This window comes from Lissotriton helveticus, chromosome 6 (genome assembly GCF_964261635.1).
Source record: "Lissotriton helveticus chromosome 6, aLisHel1.1, whole genome shotgun sequence".
NCBI classification, from domain to species: domain Eukaryota; kingdom Metazoa; phylum Chordata; class Amphibia; order Caudata; family Salamandridae; genus Lissotriton; species Lissotriton helveticus.
The window spans coordinates 284,001,171-284,020,952 of NC_136067.1; the positions used below are offsets into that span (position 1 = coordinate 284,001,171).

Below are 19,782 nucleotides of genomic sequence, written 5' to 3' on the forward strand. Positions count from 1 at the left end.
AAATGCGTGCATCACAGAGATATCGTGAACGCCAGAACGGAGAAGCAAGCCCCTGAAGAGAGGCGGAGGGCCTCGAAACGCGTAGGGCTGACGATCTAATATCGTATCACTGAGGAATGAGGGAGCTGTTGTGTGCCTTCTGGGAAGAAAAAAAAAAAATATATATATATATATATATATATATATATATATATATATATATTTTGCTCCAATACCTTCTAAATCCTGGAAGTATCACAGACACTGCTGTGCAGCCTGAATAAATCTCTGCTGCAACAAAAACCATTTCTTCTGTAATACTTCTAGTATTTAGAAGGTATTGGAGCGAAATGTAAAAGAGTTTCCGGTACCCTGACCACAGACCGCCGCTGTGACAGCCTCTACCCTGACCGGATTCTTTGTGGTAGATATATATATATATATATGTATATATATTTATATATTTATATATTCACGCAATCTCCATACTCCCATTCTCAGATAAGAACAAGGCTTTCATTAATTTATTAGTGCAGCGCAACACTGCATGCCTCCCCAACGTGTTTCGGTCAAATCACCTTGATCACGGGTACTGTCAGCAAAAAAAAAAACCATCAGGTGAGAATTTATAACACGATAATCCTCAAATTAGTTCATTATAAGCAAAGCATTCTGGTATACTTAGTTCACTTAATCTTCCATAGATCACAATGTTCCCATGATGAAATGTGCCTGTTCGCCCATAATTCCATCCTTTCCAAAAGCTGAAAGGGCCCCAATACGTGTGTAAATCTGCTAGAGTGACCGCCGCCCACAATCTTCACAGGCGGTTAGGAGGCTCCTTTCATAGAGTGGTGCAATTCCTGTTCGGCTGTGGCCAAGCGCCAATATTGTTCACAATCTCCATACTCCCAAACTCGGAGAAAGAACGCACTCCAAACAAGAATGCCATCAATTTATTAGTGCAAGTGCATGGAACACTGTGTGCCTCCCCAATGCATTTTAGTAGAATCACCTTGATCACGGATACTGTCAGAAAAAATAAAACCAGCAGGTGAACATTTATAACACATGATTATTCTCAAATGAGTTCATTATGAGCAAAGCATTCTGATATAGTTAGTTCATTAAATGTTCCATAGATCGCAATGTTCCCATAATAAAATTTGCCTGTTAGCCCATAACACCAGCCTTCCCAAAAACTGAAAGGGCTCCCATCTCTATTGAGAAGTAGAAAGGAGCATACTATAAGCTGTTTTGAGGTGAGCAAGATATATTTAGTAGTGTTGGGTTGTCTTTTTTGGTGACCTTATGGCTCACGCTGCACTGCACAGTTGCTCAACTGGTTCTGAGCTTGATTTTAATTTTGAGCAGATAAAGTCATTGGCTTGTGAGAGAAAAAATAATTTTAAATAACTTTAGATTGTTCTTGGATTGATTGGTGGTTGGGCCTTATTACACACAACTTTGTTGCTTTTTTATATATTCTTGATTTCCGTTCCCTCTTTCTCTTTTCCTTTCTCATGGTGGAGGTTAGGCTTAACCTCATATTGAGAAATGTTAAAGAATGGAAACTAGTTATGTATATCCATCTATTTACAGCCCTGATGCAGTCCTTTGGAAAAATGTTCCCATGACGAAACAGACGTGTTGGCTGTTTTTGACTGTGGTATCGGCTGTACTAAGTGAACTTGGACCTGTGCTATAAACAAGTCTTCGTTGGGAAATTGAAGAATACGAAAATAAAAACTACGGACTGAAATTGGATTTTATTGAACATTTATCTTTTTTGAATAAGTGGTTGAAAACTTTATTAAGATATAATAACATCAGGGAAACCGATAAAAAACTTTGGCTCACATAAGTGCGTAAATGTGCTAGAGCGACCGCCGCCCACAGTCTTCACAGGCGGTTAGGCGGCAGGACTCATGGAGTGGTGCAGTTCCTGTTCGGCTTTGGGCAAGCCACCAATATTGTTCACAATCTCCATACTCCCACTCTCGAAGAAAGATCGCACTCCAAACAAGAATGCCATAAATGTATTCGTGCAAGAGCACGGAACACTGCGTACCTCCCCAATGCTTTCCCATGGAATCACCTTGATCACGGGTGCTGTCAGTAAAAAAAAAAAAAGCAGGTTAGTAGTTATAACACATGTTTATCCTCAAATGAGTTCATTATAAACAAAGCATTCTTAGTATACTTAGTTCACTTAATCTTCCATAGGTCACAATGTTCACATAATGAAATTCGCCTGTTCGCCCATAATTCCAGCCTTCCCAAAAGCTGGAAGTGCCCCCATAAGTGCATAAATCTGCTAGAGTGACTGCCGCCCACAATCTTCACAGGCGGTTAGGTGGCTCGTTTCATGGAGTGGTGCATTCCTGTTCGGCTTTGGACAAACCACCAATATTGTTCACAATCTCCATACTCCCACACTCGGAGAAAGAATGGACTCTAAACAAGGATTCCATCAATTTATTAGTGCAAATGCACAGAACACTGTGTGCCTCCCCAACGCGTTTCGGTGGAATCACCTTGATCACGGGTACTGTCTGCAAAAATAAACCCAGCAGGTGAGTATTTATAACACATGATTATCCTCAAATGTGTTCAACATAAACAAAGCATTCTGGTATAGTTAGTACATTAAATCTGAGGATCTTAATTGACAAGAAATTAACAGTTGCCCAGCAAACAAATGCAATGTTTTCCACCACTTTTTACCTGCTCAACAGCCACGGTCCGTGCAGGTAACAGCAATAACAACTGTTACAAGTCATACCTTTAAATACCATGCATCCTGCCTTTATGTGCAATAAGGCCTACTTAGTGGTGACTTATTAATATTTGAGAGGAAGGTTTGGGCCTGTCAAAAGGAGCTATTTTGACAGATCGAATTTGTAGTTTAAAACTGTTACCAGGCTGTGCACAACGGTAGTCTCTCACATCCAGCCCATACACACGTGCACATGTGTGTGTAAACATAATCATGTGTAATCAGCCCAGAGCCCATTCCCCTAACTCTGCTGCAGCACCCTTATCTTGAAAGATGGACACTTGCAGTAAACAGGATCAGTGCAATTACCTGTAAAGGTCCAAAAACTGTGTGATCAAAAACAAAAAATCAGGCAAAAGGAGTCAAAATGGATAATTCCAGAGGATCTGTGATACTGTGGCTAACCAGATGGTAGGGACCCAATACTACTTTTTAAGATTAACTGAAGATCAGGCATCCAGGAGATTTTTGACATCCAAGAGACTTGTGCCTTCAGCCCAAATGTTGCTATCATCCAGGGGCAAGATGTTTGATACTTGAAGAGTTAAAGGATCAGTTAAATATACCGGAGAGGCCCTTGGGCTAAATCAGAAGCCGGGGGAGACAAAAAGCAAGGTAGCATTTAAATGTTCACCTTAGAGAAAGGGTCATTTTAACGAGGAGATTTGCCATGCTAAAAATAGGAAGATGGATGTCAGTGACGCTGTCATCCTTCTTGGATTTACCAGTAAGCCCTTCCACATCTTTAACATTGTGCTCTATCTGAGTGAATATATAGTTTGGTGGTACCCACACATGATAATATGGACAGAAAGAGTCACCAACCGAGTCACTGTGGCAAAGAAGGTCCACATTGTTTTAGCTGATTATTAGTTCAATGTACAACCATGCAAAATTGTTAATCAGAAATTGCAGAAAATAAATAATCTCAATTTGTGAAAAACAACATGATATGTTCTAAACTACCATAATATCAGATAGCTATTAGGAATCACATTTGCAAACAGATGATTTCCAAATTGCGCATAGATAACAGTGGCAAAATCCCTATATGCAAAATGTGACTGTCACATTAACGTGACTAATAACATCACAACTAGTACATACTGCCCATGAAACACTTTGTTGGCCTAGAAAGGTGTGAGAGAAGTCTTCCGGAAGCAGTGAGAGGAAAGATAAAAATGGCAACAGGAATTTGAAAAAGAGGATATGATAGAAATGTTAACTAAAGGTTTTTTCATGTGAGCTGGACATCCTGGAATGTGTGCCGCACAATGTCCACTTTTTTGGGAAGCAACTCCTATCTGTGTCAGAGCCGACTAAAAAGAAAATGTAGCAGGGGATTCAAGAAAAGGCTGTTGGAATAACCAACTAGAGCTTACAGAAGAGTAGGATGGGATGGTGTGGTGAAGTTAGTCTAACTTCCAAAAGAAGAGAGTTTCCCAGATAAACCAGAAAGGACTGGGTATATGTAGTCTGAAAAAAGAGATTTCCTTTCTGTGTTCTTCCGTTTAAACTAAACCATTTGGCAAATGACAAAAACACTCAATTGTTCTAAACACGACATGGTAGAAGGGTATAAAATACTGAGAATTCTACAAATTCCTCATTTCTCACAATTTTATTTTTTGAAATTCAGAATTAAATTTCAATACACAAGTTAAAAACAATATAAAAACAAGATTTACACAATTTCCCAAGTTAGACGTGAGTTCTTATTCTATACAAATTACATACTAATCTATGAGTTTATGTTGACAGGTATTGCATACACCAATCACACTACAAGCAATTCAATTGCATAAAATAAAAAGTAAAAATAAAACGTTTGAAGTCCTTATGTCGACGCGTTTCGGTGCTTTAGGTTTGGATCGAAAACACCTTCCTCAGGACTAGACTTTTGTTTAAAACCAGGTATTTTCTTTGCTAAAAAGGAGAATACATACAATTAGACTCTGATTTCAAGTGAGAAAATGTCCTACTCTAACATGTTGTGTATTTACCAAAACCATTACACCTATACTTTTGCCAAAGTCTCAAGCTTACTTGTTATTGAGTATTCTTCATTATCTTTTCAGAATACTGGACCTTCTTCTTAACTTTTCTAGTCCTTTAATGATTACATCATACTTATGACTCAATCGTATAGCCTGTTTGTGATTAAGTAGATAAATTTAATCAGTCAAATTGTTTTTTTTATTTAATAAAAATACTCCCAAAAGAGTTATTTAATTTCTTATGTTCAGAACTAGATTTCTTGAACTTACTTTCCAGTGGGTACTGCTTTCATATCTTCTGCAGCTTGCTCAACCTTAGTGGTGTGGGGTTAGTGTAATCAAAACCAATTTATCCTCGTGGAGTCAACTCTGAGATCTAGGGATTTAAATTGGAATAACATGGTGTAAGGACCCTAGGCACTCTATTCATAAGGTCCTGTCTCTTCATGCGTTTTTCTTTTTTCTTTTGCACTTACATGGAGACTTTCCATTCGTCTCGTGCTTACAAGATTCTGACTCGTTTTATAATATTTAGAAGGTCTATGGGGACCCTTTATTCCTCTCCCTCGTCACCCAACCTTAAACAGAACGCTTGAATATAGCTAAAGAGTTAAGCAAAGGAAATGTCTTTCAGTGTACGTGATGCAAATAGTATGAACATTAAGAAATCCCCCCCTCTCTTTGCATCAACAGGAGGGTCTCCGCTAAAACCTGTAACAGAAACGACTTGGGTGACGAGGGAGAGGAATAAAGAGTCCCCGTAGACCTTCTAAATATTATAAAACGAGTCAGAATCTTGTAAGCACGAGACGAATGGAAAGTCCCCATGTAAGTGCAAAAGAAAAAAGAAAAACGCATGAAGAGACAGGACCTTATGAATAGAGTACCTAGGGTCCTTACACCATGTTATTCCAATTTAAATCCCTAGATCTCAGAGGTGACTCCACGAGTATATATTGGTTTTGATTACACTAACCCCACACCACTAAGGTTGAGCAAGCTGCAGAAGATATGAAAGCAGTACCCACTGGAAAGTAAGTTCAAGAAATCTAGTTCTGAACATAGGAAATTAAATAACTCTTTAGGGAGTATTTTTATTAAATAAAAAAAACAATTTGATTGATTAAATTTATCTACTTAATCACAAACAGGCTATACGATTGAGTCATAAATATGATGTACTCATTAAAGGACTAGAAAAGTTAAGAAGAAGGTCCAGTATTCTGAAAAGATAATGAAGAATACTCAATAACAAGTAAGCTAGAGACTTTGGCAAAAGTATAGATGTAATGGTTTTGGTAAATACACGACATGTTAGAGTAGGAAATTTTCTCACTTGAAATCAGAGTCTAATTGTATGTATTCTCCTTTTTAGCAAAGAAAATACCTGGTTTTAAACAAAAGTCTAGTCCTGAGGAAGGTGTTTTCGATCCAAACCTAAAGCACCGAAACGCGTCGACATAAGGACTTCAAACGTTTTATTTTTACTTTTTATTTTATGAAATTGAATTGCTTGTAGTGTGATTGATGTATGCAATACCTGTCAACATAAACTCATAGATTAGTATGTAATTTGTATAGACTAAGAACTCACGTCTAACTTGGGAAATTGTGTAAATCTTGTTTTTATATTGTTTTTAACTTGTGTATTGAAATTTCATTCTGAATTTCAAAAAATAAAATTGTGAGAAATGAGGAATTTGTAGAATTCTCAGTATTTTATACCCTTCTACCATGTCGTGTTTAGAACAATTGAGTGTTTTTGTCATTTGCCAAATGGTTTAGTTTAAACGGAAGAACACAGAAAGGAAATCTCTTTTTTCAGGGGTGGTGAAGTTAGTGACAATGCTCAGAGAAGAGGCTGACAGAGGAGGAGGACCATCTGCTGCAAATCCACCAACACTCACTGAGGAGCTTGTGGAATCTACCATTCTACCAGAAGGCCTCACAGGAGTTAGCCAAATGGACACACTTGAAGAACATTCTCCCCACACCTACCTGCTTGTAAGTAGAATTCTGTAAAAAATCGAGAGGCCTGTGCAAATAATAGGTCCACAATTTCCACTTACTGGGAACAAAGTCCCCAATTATAGCTCTTAATTCTCTCAGGGATTGGGAAGCAGAGCAGTCCAAGGCCTCCTCAAGGGAGGTGTTGTGGGCTCGTAATCACAAATTTCTGCCACGCAGTGATAACACTCACTAAATGATTGTCAATAAAGCATCACAATGTCTATCAAAAATCATTGTCAGCAATATTTGGTCAATAAAGCATTTTCAAACAGCATTACATACGTTTGTGCCTTTTTTAAACCACTTCAGGCCACATAACATGCAGCCGTGGAATAGGCCCCTAGAAGTCCTTTCACTATCTAAAAGTGTGGCGCTGCCCCACGCGCTCCGTTTTCGAGCTCGGGTTAAAGCTCAAAATCTTTGCATGGTCATAACTCGGGCCCCGCTGGGCCCATTTCAATGAACCTTGGCTTCTTTTACTGCTGGTGATGAGCTCTAGTCAGCCACCACAAGCATTCACAGCAGACCTCCTAGCTACAAAATGGCATGCTGTACAGGGAGCTAATTTCACGGGGTCCCTGTGCCAGCCTTCTCCTTTGTTTACCTTCAACAGACCCCATGGCCTCCTGCTGTCTTGCAGGGCATCTGAGGGCAGTCGCGTCAAAGTCTTTGCCCAACTGGTCCTCAAGGGGTGCAAGGGAGCCAGCAGCACTGGCCTTTGGAGAGACCCACTATTCCTGGGTCAGTCCATTAGGGCATTAGGGGGCTTGTCCTTTCACCTGTCCATGTTGTTGCATCTGTTGGAGTCTAGGTCCAAAGTCTTGCTCTCTTTCATGTTCTGAGGTGCCACTTTTATGCCGAGTTTGTGGGTGCGGGGGTTCCCCTTTGTCTAGCCTTCCCCCTTTCCTGGGTTTGGTTTCAGCCTGGCTGGGTGACACATAAGGTTGATGTTAGGTCTATTTTTGTGTGCTGAACGAAGACTCTTTGAAGTGCAATCAGGTCAGGATCCAACTCCTCCTGCAGGTATCTTGTCAGGAAGACCTATTCCCTCTACACTGTGGCTCTTTTGCCCACTGTCTGGCTACAATACACACTTTACAGAAGGATTGCCATCACCAGCCCAGGCAGCTGTAAGCTACCACAAACTTAAGGCACAAAACTGCCATGTTTCTAAACGTGGCATTTCTAAAATAACAATTTAATATTCAACTTCACAATTAAAGAGGATTTTACATTACAATTCAAAAGAGAGTAAGTATTCTTCAAGTTCCTGCCAATCTGAATTTAACATTTAGTAAATATACCAATGTTGCCCAATGATTCCCGATGGCAGCAGCCAGCCTTGCTGCAGTGAAAATCGTTTTTGGGAATGTTTCACTGTAAGAACATATTCATTTTTACATGCTCTACTTTTAAATATCTGCACCCTGCCTTTACATGCAATAAGGCAAACATATGGGTGAGTTCATATTTAAAAGAAAGGTTTAAGCCTGTCAAAAGGGTATTTTGACAGATAAATGTGCAGTTTAGAACTGCCACCGACAGATTACCTGTGTGCAGCTCCCAGGTATCTTACCACTGTAGTCTTTTACTTGCAGCCTTCGAATGTGTGCATATGTGTTCATGAGTAACCAGCCCAGTGCCCCTTACCATAGTAGCAGCATTGTATTAAAAGGCAGACACTGGCAGTAAACACGCACAGTCTAATTCACAATGGACTTACTAGGAGAGAGACTCAGACAGTGAACTCATCCACAATAAAGGTCCAAAAACCGGGGGATTAAAAAGCAATAGATCTGGGCAAACTAAATGGGTGGAACCCACTTGCAACAAATTCTGTTCCCACAGCAAGGCCACAAATAGTATAAAGTCTTGCCTTACTCATCCTGCCCACACACCACACTGTAATAACATAATCAGGTCCAGCTATAGAAGAAATAGGTGAAGTGCATTATGGAAGTTGTAGCATGATTTCACATATGTAAGATGAATTGGACTAGTGGGTCTAGTAGGTATTATTGTGTATGTGTAGGCATCGTGCATTTCAAGAAAAATACATCAACCACACAATCCCACCATTGTACCTGTCTCTGCAACCAAAAACGTAATAGATATTCTGAACCTAGAGTTATTTTCCCCACAGAAGAAATGACAAAGCAAAAGGATTGAGGATGCATTGATTAACTAGGACAATGTAGCTGAGACGGGAGAGACCAGCACCTTCACAAAAAGAGTGGCATGCAAGCTACATGAAATGTTGGACCACTCTACACCTCTAATATTGACTCATTTCCAAGTCTTAGAAGGTTCCATGGCAGCGGTCCAACACAGACAGATGAAGTCACTACGGTTCATGGGGAAAAGAGTACTAGGCTAAAGGAATATCATAAAGGAGGGATTTAAAACAGTGACTGAAGGGCAGAAAGCCATGCAGGAGCTGACAGAGGCACTTGCAGTCTTATGTGCCTCTCTGAATGTGGAATCTCTGACCCACAGGCAGAGACATTTAGAGCCCTGTGGGAGGTCTGTTGACTGGCTGGTAAGTGCAGTTGAAGTTTTGTTCCACTTGAGTGTTCCTCTAGGTGGAAATGGGCCACTTCAAAATTGATGTGGCATGGAGGTTGGAACTGGTCACACGTGCACTTGAGGTGCTACATACGGCTCAGGTTAGAATAACAGAGCATGCAGAGCCAACAGAAAGTGAGAAGACCTCCAGCCTAAGTAGCATGTCAGTGGCAGAAACATCTTCCATCCAGCTCACACAAATTTGCTCAACAGAGGGAGAAAGGGGTGGTGGGGGCAGTGCTCACACAAACCTGCTGACAGAAGGAGAAGGGTCTGGTGGAGTTAATGCCTCTGACAGGGCCACAGTAGGGAGAAGGAGACATAATATTGTATACTACTAACATCAAAACCCTTCAAAATTGTTTGATTTGATAATGTATTGTATCAGGAAAATGAGTACAATCCAAGCCTAGCAGACATTATTATGTATTTAACAACCTGTGACAAAACAAAAAATATGTTAGTACTTGATGCTGTGTAGATATCTTCTGTGTGCATGATGCTAGAAATGGTTGGTTTTACATGAGTCCCATGCTCCTCTCCTTCAGCAGGGCTTGCAGCAACCTGACCTGTGGGTGCTTGTTGAGGGTCTGGGGATCTTCATCAAGTGAGTCTTCATTGTCTGGGTCTATGGGGAGTCCTCTCCATGTCGCTAGGTTGCTATGTTGAATATGATAATGCAGCAGTGCTCAGGCATATGCTGAAGGCTCACCCTTTTGTGTAGGCACTATATCTGTCATTCAGGACCCTAAACATACGCTCCAGCCTGGAGCTTGTTTCCTTGTGTGTTACATTGTACCCCATTTCCCTTGCGGTTCAGGGATGCAGCTATGGTGTCATGATCTGTTGTCTGATGGAGTAGGCACGATCACCTGCAAAACTTGTCATGCCATCAGACATATGAGGGATGGAGATGTACTATGTTCATAGATACTACTTAAATCATACATAAGAGGTACCCATTTTCAAGCTCTCCTCTCACCAACCAATCATGCAGCTCACAGTGGCGGAACATAAAAGAATCATAGATAGTACCAGAATACTGTACAACGAGATTTTGGAATCAGGCTTTCTGATTTTCACACCACCCCTATGTACAGCAACTCTGGCTTTTTTCATTGAGGAAGAGCGGCTAGGTGGCTGATGGTAAAGATATTAGTAGGTGTGTTCCATTTAGACATAGAATGACTTTTGGAAATAATGCAATATGATATAAATACACCATTGGAGACCACAGGGCACAGTGGGCTCTGGAGCAGCCACAATGAAATTATGCTCCATTGCATTCTTAGCGCCGCAGGCTACTGTTGAAAGTAGAGGAGCTGTTTGCAATCAGTGGGTGAAAGCTTGCTGTGGGGACAGTGCCCTTGCTGTGGTCCATGCATGCCCTGAATTCTGCCGGTGACCGTATTTTCAAAGAGATGGAAGACAAATTCAGCGAACAGACTCCAGAAACCACTCTTTCCTCCAGCAACGATAGTCAGTCAACCATCATTGCCTGGACCCCAGTCACCACCGTGGATATCACCACGACCATGAAGAACATTCACTGAGGAGCCCCCAAGGACCCCTGCCCCGGCACATCTTCCATAGAGCTGCTGCCATAGCACCCGAGCTATGACGCACCATCAACGCCACCTTCGAATCCGGCACTTTCCCCAATGATTGGAAATGTGCAGAAGTCATGCGCCTCCTCAAGAAACCCTCTGCAGACCCGACGGACCTGAAAAACTATCGAACCATCTCTCTACTTCCCTTCGCAGCCAAGGTCACAGAGACGATTGTCAATACCCAGCTGACACACTTGATCAAAGAAAACGCCATCCTCGACTCCTCCCAATCGGGATTCCGCAGTAACCACAGGACCAAGACCACCCTCCTCGCCGCCACATCCGCACGCTCCTCGACCAGGGCCACACCGCAGCCCGCAAATTACTAGACCTCTCCGCAGCCTTCGACACCGTCTTCCACCACTCCCTCGCAGCCAGACCCCACGACGCATGCAGGGAACTGCCTTCAACTGGCTCTACTACTTCCTCGCCGGCAGAACCCCAAGGATCAGACTCCCGCCTTTCCTCTCCGAACCCACGGAGATCAACTGCAGAGTTCCCCAAGGATCGTCGCTCAGTCCCACGCTCTTTAACATCTACATGGACCCCCTCACTGCCATAGTCAGACAGAATAGACTCAGCATAGTGTCATACGCTGGTGACACACAGCTCACCCTCTCCCTCATGAAGGACCCCAAAGCCACCAGACTCAGCTTTCACGAAGGAATGAAAGATGTCGCAGCCTGGATGTACAGCAGCTGTCTGAAGCTCAATTCGGAGAAGATAGAAGTCCTCATCCTTGGACCCACCCCCTCAGCTTGGGACAACACCTGGTGGCCCATCCCCCTTGGCAACCCCCCCGACTCCCACGGACCATGGCTGGAACCTCAGCATCATACTCGACTCCTCCCTCACCATGATCCGCCAGATCAGACTTGTCCTCGGCATCTCACGACATGAGCACATCACCCAACACCTGCAAGACCTCCACTGGCTACTCGTTGAGAGTAGAGTAACCTTCAAGCTACTCACCCACACCAACAAAGCTCTCCACAGCACCGGACCCAAATACCTCAACGAAAGAGGCTCCTTCCACGTTCCCAAAAAAAACCTCCGAACCACCGACCTTGTCCTAGCAGAAATCCTGTGCATCCGCAGAACTAGAGCGGGTGGAAGAGCCTTTTCCTACATCGCGGCCAAGACCTGGAACGAGCTCCCGGTCAACATCAGACGTTCCCCTACTCTGCACATCTTCAGGAAGAGCCTCAAGACCTGGCTTTTTGGCTAGCTCAGAGCTGCACCCCCCGCCCCCACGCCTTCAGAACCTCATGGGTGAGTAGTGCGCTTCACAATTCCCTGAATGATTGAATGATTGACAAGATGGTGATTCTGGCTAGAGGTGCCCAGAGATCAGGGTTAGCGGCACAGAAGGAGCTGACTGGACAAGTCATGAATCGTAGAGACACCTTGGCACATCCTGGGGGTACCCGAGCCTTGTGGGTATTCTTTAGGGGTGACGATGGTGTAACCAGAAGGTGAATGGACAAAGACAGCTTGAAAGAAGTCGAGGATTAGGTAACCACTGAGCAGATGAAACAGGTCTCCTCTTGTAGACAATGCAGATCTGTGAATTGATTGGCATAGCTAGGGAGCGATATATACAAAGCTCAAAGATCAGAGTTGTAATTTTTTAACCTGAAAGTTTGGCCTGTGAGGGCCATACATAAAGGGGAGCCACGACTGCCGGGTGAGACAGAAAAGCTTCACACGGGTGAGCATTGATCAAGAGTGCTATAAAAGATCTGTACAATTTCTTGCAATCTATTCAAAATAGGATGCCTCTCTGTTGAAGATTTCATGGGCCATATATCAGCTACTGTAAGAGACATGGGGGCCCAGCGTGGGATAGTGACTGAGGCCACTTTACAGGAACACAGTGACTTACTCCAGCAATATTGGCAATTGGAGGATTGCGTCAACTGCCAACCTCAAGTTTAGAGCAGCACTTTAGGAGAACACAGCTCTAGCATTAAAGAATGGATTCGGATGCTGAAAACAGAGGTGCAGCACTTCCTGAGGTCTATGGTCCTGGAGACACTACAGGGGCACTGTTGTCAGTGAAAAAGGCTTTACACTTGATAAACAAGGACTTTGGGAACAAGAATCCAAGCATAGGAACGTGCTGGTGACAAGGTCACGTCCAAAAAGAAAAATGCGTGGGGAATAAAGCCAAGGTCCATATTTTCCATGTGCTCAGCCAATCAGCATTGAGGCCCAGACAAGATCTGCAGCTAATGAAGAAAAAGATGATCTCCCTTGGCAGGGAGGCTTCTTTGTGGTTCCTGGCAAGACTCTGTGTTTGTCATGAAGACAAAACACATATTTCGGCTAATCCTGAAGCCGCTAGGCAAGTTCTTGTATCAGGAGGGAAGACACTCTCCCGCTTGAATGGAATAGTGGGAGGGTTTCTGACCACTCTTTTTCTTAACAATTTGTAAGTATTTCTGTGTGTGCATTTCTTTTTCATGGTACAACGAGGGACACAGACCCCTGTTGTTAAGCTGAAGGGGGCAACAGAGAGTGATCTTTCCAGAGTATGTAGGTGAAGGAGTTATTTACATATGCAAACACACACACACACACACACTCACACAGGACGCATGTTTATCCATTAAATGTTGATTTGTTTCCCCTCTTCTATACCTTTTCCCTCCGATCACGCTATTTTTCCATAGTTGATATTGGCAAACATACTTGCTTGGTTTCGTTAATTGACATGCTGGCGCTTTATTTGTGGTAGTTTTTTAAAAATTATATTGTCAATCCTGATGAGGCGGAAATGTGTTGTTAATATGGTGAATATAATTTACAAGATTGTCTCTATTGCTATGATATGCCCAATGAAACATTTCAATGTAAAAACACACTATTTTGTGTTGAAAATCCTTGCAATTCCTGTTGGGGTTTGTGTGTTCCTAGCTAAAGCAGGGTTTATGTCATCTTTTATTTCTAACATTACCAGCCTGCTCGGCTTATATTTACCACAGATTTCCTCCTCAGTGTGCTCAGCAGTGTACATGCTGCCTGTATACTCTCTTCACCCTCGTCATTCTCCATTTGTTATACTTAAAAAAAAGCAGATTCTCGACACTATTGCATAGAAAGCTGCCGACTTGATAGGTGCAATGCATTCTGGGTCTCCTTTCATGCTTCGCACCTGGTTCGCCCCTGCTATACTTGGTTGTACACTGCATGTGCAAATCGCCCATTCTGCAGTTAGTTCACTTAGTTGCTATTTGCAGATCTGCGTACTTAACATTTGGGCTTCGTTATTTGGGAATTATATTTTGGGAACTGCTAATACAGGGCTCTAGTGAAAAGACAGTAAGTGTGGCATGTGTGAAGGGGGATACAAGGTGAGGCAGAAAGGGAGAGCTTACTTTTCGATTATGCAAATCCTTCAGTTGGAACAGCTGGTCTCTGGGGAAGGTGCAAAGATCAATAAAGAACATGGGGTCTCTGCCATGTGCATGGAACAACAGACAGGCTTGCGTTTTGCGCATTCCAACAGTAGTTTAATGCCCCGGTCTACAGTGTGTGCCATCAAGAGAGTACATTCTTTGGATTGTCAGTCACACCCACTGGACAAAGATGTTGAGCAGACAAGTACTTTACTCTGGGAGCGGCTCCTGTATATGACCTACTTCTGCCCTTACACCTTATGCCTTCCTTCTGATCCTGATTACTGTCGAATTTAGGAGGGGTTACATTTACTATTCCCTCTACAATGTATGCAGCAGTAGGGAAAGTGCTGAACTACGTAAAGATTACATATGTCATTCTAACTCATAATTATTTTCTAAAAAAAACAATAAAAGATTAAAACACCTAACAACAATATTTGTTTAAAATCACAATTTATACAACAAATGCGTACAATATAAATACAAAAAAATAAATAGAAACACAAAATAATGTTTATAAAAATTACATTTACTTCCCTCCCTACAACCCAAAAAACCCACAAACTCCCAAAAATATATTAAGAAATTCTTACATGAGAATCTTACTTAAATAATACCAATACAATTAAAAACACTTAATATATCTACAAGCAAATGATGGCAGTGTTTTTTAACTGTAGCTAGCACCTCAGTTGTGTTCGCAGATAGGTTAACTAATTTAAATCTTTATCAAAGCGTGCTCTATGTCTTAGCACCGTGCCACCTACCGTGCCACCTACAGTGCTAATACCTGTATACAGAAGCCTCCATATAAATGAACAATATGAAGCATAGACAGAGCACAGCACAAACAAGTATACAACTGATTATCTCCAGTCAGAAAAGATTATTTAATGCATAGAACATAGGAGCACTGTATCAGCAAATGATCTTCACCACTGTTGGCAATTTTTTTACAGCAATGGTACAGCCGACACGTGTTTCGTCGCCATTCGCAACTTTTTCAAGGCTTCTATATAAAATGGTCCTTGATTAAGGGCCACGATCGTTCACCATGTGGGATGTGGATAACAATTGTCCAGATCCCTATTGTGACGTCCTATGATAGACCAGCATCAGTGGTTGTACTTGTGTAATCCCCCAAGTGGGGATTAGTAGGCTTCTCAGCTAGTGCGGCGCCCACTTGATGTCGTCTTTTACTTGTTATAGTCCAGTGGCAACGCTCGGCGGGTATTAGTATTAAGCACAATTTTTCAAAGAAAAGTAGAAGCAGCTAGGCTCGACCAAAGTTGTCCCGCCAATTGTCAACGTTACGAAGGAGTACGGTAGCTCCTCCAGACGGTCTCCAACGATCAGTCAGTGAGATTGATCGCTGGAGACTGTCTGCCTTACTCCTTCGTAACGTTGACATTTGCTGGATACAGTGCTCCTATGTTCTATGCCTTAAATAATCTTTTCTGACTGCAGATAATCAGTTGTATACTTGTTTGTGCTGTGCTCTGTCTTTGCTTTACAATTAAAAACATATTCCTTTTACAAATATTCATATTAAAAACATGTATCAATAAAATAATAAATAAATCAAATAAACAAAAATATTTTAGCTAATGAACAATTATATATGTACATCCTTATTAACGCAAATTAAGATTAGCAACTTAAAGAAAATATAATTTCAATAACTACTCACCATATTCCCCGACAAATGAAACAAAACACTACGGCCCCCATTAGGATGGCGGGCGGACTTTGCCCGCCCACCATCCCAGTGCAAAACGTGACCGCCCGCCATAGGAGCGGTGGTATCGCCATGACAATTAGGATGCGCCCGCCACACTGGCGGGCACATCCTGTATTTTTACTATTGTGGCGGGCGGTGCTGAAAGCGCCGCCCGCTGCAATGGTAAAAATGCACGTTGTGCATTTAAAAACACAACATGACAGGCACCGCGCGGTGCCTGCCGTGTTGCACTTTGAAATGCGGGGGGTACTGCACCCCCCACACCCCGGAGTCCCAGGGGGCCCGCAACGGGCTCCCGCAGGGAGTCTCTGCATGCCTTTTCGTGGCGGCATTGCCGCCACGGAATGGCATGTCTGTAAGCCCATCCAAATATGGCTGGCAGTGTCTAATAGGCACCGCCACCATATTAAACATTTTCCGCCCCGGCGGCAAGGCGACCGGGGCGGAAAAGCGGCAGACGGTGTTTACGTCCGCCGCGGTCCCCCCGCCATATTAATATGGCGGGGGAAATGGGTGGCGGGCGGGCATTAATGTCGGGCGGATCGCCACCGCCACCATGGCGGTGGCGATCCGCCCGACATCGTAATGGACCCCTACTACTACAATATGAATTACTAACGAAAGTGTAAAAAAAATACATTCTGATTTATATATATCAAAGTTAAATTAATAGAATAACAATTAAATAACTAAACAATTTAACAAATCATTACTCAAAAATTCAATTAAAACTAAAAAGCTAATTAAATGAATTAATTTTCCTTCTTGCCCCCTACAAACTCAACAACCTGCTACTAAAATATAAATAAGCAACATATATTTAAAAATGTAAATAAAAAAAATAAAGTTCTATAAACAAAATAAAAATTAAACACAATTAACTTACATAATTATTAATTAATCAAACATCAAACTACTAATACACAGCATTACAATTAAATTAGTTTTAATTTAATTAACTTCCCACCCAATTACCTACAAACCCAATAAGCTACTACTGCATTATAAATTACGATTTGTTTTTAAAATACACAGGCATATATTTTCAAAAATAAATATCAATTATACTAAAAATGCCAGCACCTCAAATTAATATACTACCATATATATATTAAATTAAAAAAGGCTATTTATTACAACTATATTAAAGTAAATTATATTAAATACAAATATCTTCTTACAAATTATAATCTATACCAAAAAAACTAATATTCTTCTCTTCAATATTCTGTATGATGATATTTTGGTAGTCACAATATTTTTTACATGATTCATGTCATAAAATATTTTTAATCCAATAATAATAATATTAATGCGATTTATAGAGCGCATAGCTATTTCTTAAGAAGTGTTCCAGTGCTGGCAAACTGACTCAGGAAAGAAAAAATGTGCCCAGCCCACAGGAAGAAACTCAGTCCGAGCCAAAAAGCCAGGTTTTTAGATTTTTTCCTAAATAGGGTTTCAGATGGGGCTTGCCGAATTTCCACAGACAGAGAGTTCCAGGTTTTAGGTGCAAAAAGGCCAAAGTAGCAGCCTTCTATTCTGTCCCTTTTGAAGTTCGGAATGATGGCCCATTTTGCATTTTGCAGCTGATCTTAGGTTCCTCGATGGTACATAAAGTTTCACCATCAACCAAAGATACTGAGGGCCTTGGGAGAACGGAGACTTATAGCAATAGCAGAGCGCTTTGAAGGTGACTCTTTGCCTCACCGACAGCCAATGCAGCTTTCTCAAAGCGTGACTTATAGAGGCCGCTGCCGCTTGGGCACGTTTTGGACCCATTGAAGCCTGTTCAGATGGGACAGGGACACACCAAGATAGAGAACATTACGGTAGTCCAGCCTGGATATCACCAGGGCCTGGACTACTGCTTTTTGAGAGGCTTTGGATAGGAGATGGAAACATTTCCTCAAGGATCTCAGCATCCCTAAGCATTTCCCTGTGAGGACAGTGATCTGGGCATCAAAGGTAAGATTATCGCTGAACCAGATGCCCAGATTCTTAACCTTAGCCTTGGACAGGGGCAGGGGACCAAGGCAATCTGGCCACCAGGCATTGGACCAGATGTTGAGGTGATTGCCAAAAAACAATGCAACAATTTGAGTCCATCAATGCCGCAACTTCAGACAGGCATAGACATAGGGAGGAGGCCATAGAGTCGCTGTTCTGAGACAGAGTGATGACAATTTGAGTGTCATCAGCATTCAAAATAATGATAAAACCATATTGTTTGATGACCTCCAACCAGAGCATGGTCTTATACAATAAAAAGTGTTTGACGCTTGTGAAAACATGGCGGCAGCTAAAGCGGGTCGCAGGAGAGCCCGGAGTGTGCAATGATGGTTATGAAGTGTTAAAGACTGAATAGCTATTTCTCAGCTTAACGGGGGTGAATATCAAAGTATCGGAGTGGGAGGGCAACTTCCATCTGGGCATACTGCCAGACAATTGTGCACAAGCGCATCATGTCAGGAAAGGCTGGCGAGCAACCACAGCAGCCGATCAGCCGTAGATGAGGGCGGCGCTGGAGCTCCGTAGAGGGCGACGCATGCCCATGAGGATTCTCTTCCGGGGCAGGGGAGGCGGTAGCAGCGGGGACGCTGTCTGGTGCGGGGAGAAGCTTGAGTCTGATAAGTAGGAAGGAACAACTCATAAACTTCCTCTCTCATGCCCGGTTCAGCTTAAAGAGGTGTGTGAAGCCACAGTTCCCCTAAGCAGCAGGTCCGGTAAGAGCAAAAAGAAAACAAGAGGTTGGAGTGTGTTTCTAGAGGGGGATAGAGGGAGCTCAAGATACACCCTAAGGAGTGGGGGGAGAGGACTTGTAACCCCGGGCTTAGGAGAGTCAGCATTGAAAGTGGAGGGGGAAAAGGAAAAAGGGAAAGAACCTGCTTTTTGAAAATCCCCTGCCAAAGAGAGAGCATTGCCTCGTGTTGGTGCAATTAAAAATAAAAAAGTACTAAAAACAAAACACATCTCAGAGCATAGGATCAAGGTTACTCCTTCGCTCAGGACGGTTTTTTTAAGGTTTTACCGAAAACACTGATTCTGGATGAAAGTAGCATGGCGAACAATAAAGGGCGGAAGGAGCTGGTGAATATGCGGCAAGAGACACGAGAAGAACCCTTAAATGCAAGCTGTTTAGTGGACTGTACTAAGGATATGGTACAAATCAGTTCCAGGTCCTCGCCTCAGATTTCCCTGCTACCTCAGGAGAGAGGTGTCTTAATTTAGAGGAGCCAGAATCTGAATTATCAAAACCCCCTAGTGTTAGCATAAATCAGACTAGTTCTGAAAGGTGGGAGGAGGGCGAGGAAGTCACCAATGGTTCTAAAAATATAGCCAAGGAGGATCCCTCAATTGGTGCTCTTCTAACTGCTCTTACATCTGAGAAAAAACTAGATTTGAAGTTTCAGAAACCAATCAGAGGGAGACTAGGTCTGCTTGTGAAACCCTGGAAAAGAAGATTGACGATTTTAGCAAAAGAAGTGTTACCTTGGAAGGGGAAGTAAAAGAGATCAGAGAGGTAGTACAGATTAACAGGGTTGAGATACAGGGATTACAACTGAGAGAGAGAGCTCAACAAGAAAGGGTGGAAAGACTGGAAAACTTCCAAAGACGGAATAATTAAAAAAATCTTAGTAGTCCCAGAAGGCAAAGAAGGAGATGAAATTAAGACCTATGTAGTTCAAGTGATCAA

At 42.3% G+C, this 19,782-nt stretch overlaps 1 protein-coding gene across 2 annotated transcripts in view; it reads right to left on the reverse strand.

The window, feature by feature from the left end:
- Positions 1 to 1,733: 1,733 nt before the first annotated feature.
- The window catches only part of LOC144762505 (uncharacterized), a 283,272-nt gene continuing 265,223 nt past the window's right edge, over positions 1,734 to 19,782 (reverse strand). The window contains exon 6 of one of the 2 annotated variants that reach the window (XM_078647727.1): positions 1,734 to 2,091. In XM_078647727.1, coding sequence (XP_078503853.1) covers positions 1,857 to 2,091 — 235 coding nt within the window. In that variant the 3' untranslated portion in view covers positions 1,734 to 1,856. The other variant, XM_078647729.1, reaches the window with a different exon arrangement.